The 6,423-nt window shown below is 51.6% G+C and overlaps 1 protein-coding gene across 1 annotated transcript; it reads right to left on the bottom strand.

Moving 5' to 3' along the window:
- Positions 1-1,341: 1,341 nt before the first annotated feature.
- On the bottom strand, positions 1,342-5,012 carry LOC142765247 (uncharacterized). Its single transcript, XM_075865946.1, has 4 exons — positions 4,199-5,012; positions 2,755-3,678; positions 1,519-1,824; positions 1,342-1,400 (listed from the first exon to the last, which is right to left on the bottom strand). The coding sequence occupies exons 1-4, from the start codon at positions 5,010-5,012 to the stop codon at positions 1,342-1,344; spliced, it is 2,103 nt and encodes a 700-aa protein (XP_075722061.1).
- Positions 5,013-6,423: the final 1,411 nt, after the last annotated feature.

Here is a 6,423-nt window from a genome sequence, read left to right as displayed (position 1 = left end):
ACGCGTCTCATGCGACAGCTAAAGAGTCACCAGCAAACTTGTTGCTACATCGTCAGCTGCAAAGTAGACAACGTTGTGAAGCCAGAGGTGGGAGGAAAGGTTGCATATACTCAGTTCAAGGAAACCATGGCTCGCCCACGTCGTGATCACGACATAGCAGTCGGTGACCGGGTGATGGCTCGCAATTATCGTGGTAGACCCAAATAGGTCCGTGGCGTTGTGGTGGGGCAGTCAGGCCCCACCACAACGTTCTTTGTCTTTGTCTTTCACCGTTCGTGTTACCACTCCCATGGACAGTTTCACCTAGTGTCGTCACAAGGAACAGCTGCTCGGGTGGACCACAGACCCAGACTGCGAGGCATTGGACCAGGAGAGATCAGAGTTCCTGTTGGTTCAGCCGAGCGTCGACCCAGGGACATCCTGCGCTCTTACCGCCAGTAGAGCTGACGTTTCGCAAGACATTCAGACGGCGGATGCGAGATGCTACCCGTTGAGAGACCGTCGACTATCTGAGAGATATCAAGCTGGAGTTTAGCTTTGTAGAGTGTAGCCAATATGAAAAGGGATGTGGTGCCCGGCCGAGCGCCGCATTTGATCAAGCCGACAAGGCGCACGCGCATGAAACTAATGAAAGCACGCGCCGCATCTAGACCGGGCCACGGAACGGTGAACATGTGGCAATAAACGTCACTCGCTCCCAGGAAACTTGTCTGCTCCTCTTTTGCATGAAACGATGCCCACACAACACTACTTCAAGAACCCTAACGGATAACGAGGTCAAACTAGAGATACGATCACACAAGCGTTAACGGGACAATAAAGTATTCAAAGCAAATTACAAATAAGAGATGGCAAACGCAAACTATTTTCATGATGAAATCACGGTTCATAAAGAAGGGGAGGGGAAAGATTCGAATAACATCGGATTTATCAATAATAAAAAAACCGAAAGGAAATGCTCCTCTGACTTCTAACACATTCTACAAGAAAACAATTTATCATTATGAAATAAATGGTTGTCTATGCTTAGGTACTGAAAAACTGAAACTGGTCAAATGAATTTAAAAGAAAAACAGGCAGTGACAATGGTGACTGGACCCGTCAAAGCAGTACTGTCGTTAAAGACAAGGGCCCGTCACATTTGTGACATGGTAAGAATGAGGGTGCGCGTTGCCGTAAATATGTAGTCGTTTGCCATAATTTAGTAGTCGTGTCTGAAGCGTACAGACACGAATGTACAACAGTGAACAACGTTTATTGGGAGCGAGGCTTTTTATAGCCTCTGAAGGGTATGCGCACACAACGTGCGCAGTGGCAGTGACATGTGCAAATGACGATGCATCAGCCTTCTTTCCCCTTAAGGCTGGTAGTGATCCGGCGGGCGTCGGTTTCTGGTGGACCTGCGTAACATGGTTTCGCCAGGATCGAACTCTTTATTGCCATCAGATTGCGTGCCGCTGGCGTCATTTCCAACCTGGTTATCATGCGTATTTGGTCGGCTGTCTGTGTCTGGCGCACCTGGGCTCTGGGGTTCTCTTGAGGTCAGTGGTGCACCAGTTTCGCCAGCTTCCGTCTGCGGTGCCTCAACCCCGGGCTCTTGCTTGACTTCTGCTTCACCGGCAGCGAGTCCCGTGCTGTCGGTTTCTCTTCCTCTCAACTGGTCATAATGCCGGCGATTATGTTCGCCGTCTGCGGCCTTGATGGTTACCATGCGGTGGCCTTCGGGTGTCTGTACGACGCCAACCTTCCACCTGGCTCCTGTCCCGTAGTTCCTGTACCAAACAGAGTCTCCAACTTGGCGAGTGGTTCCGGGGTGCTCCATATCTGCGTGAGAAAATGGCCGACATGACACGATGTTATCCAACTTGCATCGAGGCTCAAAACCCAGCAGCATGAACGCTGGCGTTTTCCCGCTGGGCAGAGGGGTGCGGCGATACTGTAACAGAATTTGGTCTAATCGGCCTTGCAGTGTGCCTCTAGCGTTCTTGCGTAGTCCCAGTTTAATCGTTCGCACTGCCCTCTCTGCTAAACCGTTGGACTGCGGATGATAAGGTGCGGTGCGAAAGTGGCAAATTCCGTTTTCATTCATGAACGACTGAAACTGCGCGCTAGTGAACTGTGGCCCGTTATCGGAAACCGCGGTTCGGGGCAGGCCAAACCTACTAAACATTGATTGTAAGGCTTCGATAGTCCGTCCCGCGCTGGCTATCTTCACTGGGCTCACCTCTATCCACTTCGTGTGCGAATCAACCACGATGAGCAACATATGTCCGTCAACCGGGCCGGCATAGTATACGTGCACCCTTGACCACTTTTCCTTGGTTTCCGGCCATGGCACAGGCTCCTTGGCAGGTGCACATGCTGCTACACTGCACACATACAGGGCAAGTGTTTACCACACGTTCAATGTCCCGATCCAGCCCAGGATACCAAAATATAGAGCGCGCCAACTTCTTCATCGACGTCATCCCTTGATGAGTCTCGTGCAGCATGCGTAGCACGGAATTCTGGGCGGCGACCGGAATTATCACTCGGTGGCCCCAGTAGACAATGTTATTACTGCACACAAGTTCGTGTTTTTTTTTAAAAAGAATGGACGTAAGTCTGGTTTTGATCTCGGTAGTTTCCTAGGCCAGCCGTCGCGAATATAGACAGCGACTTGCTTGAGTGTGCTATCTGCTTTTGTCGCCCGGGCCAAATCACTAGACGACATCAGGGTGGTGTCTAGTTGCTCAGCAAAAAGTACGTACTCACGGACGTCGTTATTGATAGACTCCGTGGTACTGGCATCGTGCTGGTAGCTTGCCGGAAGGCGGCTCAGGGTATCAGCTACCGGAAGGGTTTTTCCTGCCTTGTACTCGATCGTGTACGTGTAGCCGCTGAGTAATAAAGAGCAACGTTGGATCCGTGCCGCTGCCAGAGCAGGTACGGGCTTGTCCGGGCTGAGCAGTCGCAGAAGTGGCTTGTGATCTGTAATTAGCGTGAAAGTATTACCCAGTAGGTACTCACGAAATTTGGTCACCCCAAAGACAACTGCCAGCGCTTCACGCTCAATTCGTGCGTAATTCCGCTCTGCGGCAGTCAGAGTGCGCGACCGAAATCCAACTGGCTTCGCTTCTCCGTTGACCCGGTGGTATAAAACAGCCCCGATGCCGTAAGACGACGCGTCCGTTTCTAACACGAGGGGCTTTTGCGGATCGTAGTGCGTGAGGAACTTGGCGCCTTTGACGAGGCGTTTCGTTGCTTCGAAAGCGGCCTCTTGTCTTGCTCCCCACTGCCAACGGGCGTTTTTCTTTAACAGTTCATACAACGGTGCGAGAACAGTGGACAAGTTGCCAAGGAATGCATGGTAATACCTCACAAAGCCGATGAATGACCGCAGCTCTGCCACACATGTGGGCCTGGGCATTCCTGATACTGCTTCAATGTTCTCCGCTTTCGGCAAAAGGCCATCTGCACATATGCGGTGCCCAAGATACTCAAATTCTTTCTTCCGTATTTTGCATTTGCTTGGGTGAAGCTTCACACCGTAGTCCCGTAACCTCTGGAAGACTTCGCGCAATTTTTCGCAGTTGTCTTGCTTCTCTGCCACAACCACGTCATCCAAGTAAACTTGAACACCCGGTATTCCTTGAAGGATGACTTCCATGCGTCTCTGGAAAATTGCTGGGGCGGACGCTACACCGAAAGGGAGCCGGTTGAAGCAGAATAGTCCTTTTTGCGTGTTAACGACTAGAAGCTGCTTTGCGTTCTCATCTAGAGGTAGCTGACTGTAAGCGTCCTTTAGATCGATTGTAGAGAACACTTCGCCTCCACTTAAGCTAGCAAAGATGTCTTGAATTTTGGGCAACGGATATTTTTCCGTGTGGCAAGCAGCGTTGACTGTTACTTTGAAGTCACCGCAAAGTCGTATGGACGCATTTTTCTTTACTACCGGAACAAGAGGCGTTGCCCAGTCAGCGCAAGCAACTGGTGTCAAGATTCCTGTCTGAGCGAGACGATCTATCTCTTGGCTAACGGCTTCTCTCATCCCGTAAGGCACGGCACGTGCCTTAAAAGAAACGAGGTACGACACCTTCGCGCAAGCGTAACTCAACGGGTGGCCCTTTGATTAAACCTAGCTCTTCCGAGAACAAGTCCTGAAACTCGTCTAACAACTGCAGCACCTGTAAATCGTCCTTAGTAGAGGATGGCTTACCGGGGGCAGCCTTCATTCCGACGGCGAGAACCTGCCTTCCGTGCTGTTCGAGGGCTTTGATGACGTCCCGCCCACACAGATCCGGTCCAGAGCACCCCAGCACCACCAAGGTAGCGTCCAGTGTGGTCCCGCCGTACGTCACCGAGATATTGAGTTGACCCTTGACGGGAAGTTGACCGAGGAAACAAGTCAGTTGCAAGGTAGTCTTCTGGAGCCGAGGCCAAAGGTGACGGTATTTGGTGTAGGTAGGCCATGTGATGATTGTCACGGGGGAACCGGTGTCTACTTGCATTCGGAGGGCCTCGCCATCCCATTCCATGGTGCGATAAATTGGCTGGACCATGTTCACCGATGCCACTTGCAAGTTGAGCAGAAATTGTTCGTAGTTGCCATTATCAGACCACTGACTTTCACAGTGGAATACTTTGTTTTGCCGGGACTGGTGCTGCTGGCACACATGGGCTAGGTGTCCTTGCCTCTTACAAGTGAAGCATTTAACAGAACGGAACTTGCATTTTTCCGCTGTATGACCACTTTTGCCGCAGCATGGGCACGTCCCTTCGTGCCGCCAGTCTTCCCTGCTCGCCGACTCTCGTAGTGACGGATGCCTAGTTGGTTGGCCTCTGCGCTTCATCGTCATAGCGTGCACATTGTCCGTGTTTTGCGCGCTGGCCATGTGGTCTACGTTTGCCGCTGTCATCTCTGCTGCACGCGCTGCCTCTTCCGCCTCCCTCAGAGCAAGTTCCGCTTTTGCCAACAGCTGCCGACGAACACTAGCGTCGCGCAGGCCGCAAACAATGCGGTCCCTTAGCATCCTGTCGAGGGCGCTACCGAAATTACACCTGCTTGCAATCTTTTGTATGTCCACGAGAAATTAATTTACCGACTCCCCTGCAAGCTGCTTCCTTGTGAAGAACTTGTACGATTCTGCGATTTTGTTGCACGCCGGAGCAAATCGCTCACCCAGGAACTTCACAGCGTCTTCGTATTTCAGGTCCTGTATCTTCGCCGGCGCGCATCGTGCAGCCAATAAATCCACTGTCTTTGTGCTCAACGCCGTGACCAAAATTGCCCTGCGTTTCGTCTCGTCCGTGACGTCGTGAACCTCGAAGTATGCTTCCAAGCGTAGCCGGTAAGCCTCCCAGTTGTCCGCCTCCTCATCAAAACCCGGCGGGCCCGCGTGTGCAGCCATGGTCGCAGCGCGACCAACGGTTCGACCGCCTCGTCGCCACTGAAGCGTACAGACACGAATGTACAACAGTGAACAACGTTTATTGGGAGCGAGGCTTTTTATAGCCTCTGAAGGGTATGCGCACACAACGTGCGCAGTGGCAGTGACATGTGCAAATGACGATGCATCAGTGTCGTTGCCCTGGCGGCGTAGTGGGTTGACGCGCAGTTCGCGATCGTGCTGCGGGCAGATCGTCAGTTTGAATTCCAATTTTGTTATTTACTTATTTTTTTCTTTTTTAGGGTAATACGTGAAGATTGGCATTACTGCTGTGAAGGAGTAGTAGTTTTGCTTTTTTTGCAGGAAAATCCTGTCGCTATTTGGGCTGGTTTTCGAGGCGCAGTTGCCACGTTGTTGGTGGGCGGCTTCAGTTCGAATCGCGCTGACCAACTAAACTTTTCTCTTTCTTTCGAGTAATGTTGCCCATATTAAGGGCAGAATCACGCTGGGCAACATCCTACAGTGAAGCGATGGGAGGAGCTGATAGCCAGAAAGAACCTGGACAATCAGCTGAGTCGAAGTTCTTGCTGACGGACCCGGCTCGCTGAGCGGCAGCCGCTGTGTAGCCGTCTTCTGAGCTCCCCCCCCCCCCCCCCAACGCCAAATACACTGCAGTACTGCAAGCATAGGGAGTTTTCACCACCACCATTAAAAGCGCGTGCACACCGCATCGAGGCAATGCAAGCGTTACGGAGCAATTGTGAGGTGGCCCGTTTTAATAACGCTCACGGGCCTCAACATAGGGCTACTTAATTGTGCTCTCACTGAAGTGATTGGATAATTTTATGTGTTTTTTCGTTTTTTTTTACTGTTGCGCGAGGTGACTGTGTTCAAGCTTCCCTCGGCTACCTTCCCTCAGCGTTGCGCATACATCGACGCTCATAGATGCATGGTAATTTTTGCGTATTCGTTTCATTGCTGTGTACACTGTAGTTTTATCGACTCGGTCGCACCATGTGGTTCACTCAAGCCTGCAGCTGCACCAGCCAGCACT

The sequence above is a fragment of the Rhipicephalus microplus genome, chromosome 1 (genome assembly GCF_043290135.1).
Source record: "Rhipicephalus microplus isolate Deutch F79 chromosome 1, USDA_Rmic, whole genome shotgun sequence".
Lineage (NCBI taxonomy): Eukaryota > Metazoa > Arthropoda > Arachnida > Ixodida > Ixodidae > Rhipicephalus > Rhipicephalus microplus.
This window is presented reverse-complemented; position numbering and strand designations above follow the sequence as displayed.

Excerpts from the sequence above, each read along its gene's own strand:
- LOC142765247 (XM_075865946.1), bottom strand. The coding sequence starts at position 5,012 with ATGCTAAGGGACCGCATTGTTTGCGGCCTGCGCGACGCTAGTGTTCGT. Across the intron at positions 1,825-2,754 it reads GTCTATCAATAACGACGTCC|ATATGGAGCACCCCGGAACC; the intron begins GTGAGTACGTAC and ends TTTCTCACGCAG. Across the intron at positions 1,401-1,518 it reads AAGAGAACCCCAGAGCCCAG|GTCCACCAGAAACCGACGCC; the intron begins GTGCGCCAGACA and ends CATGTTACGCAG.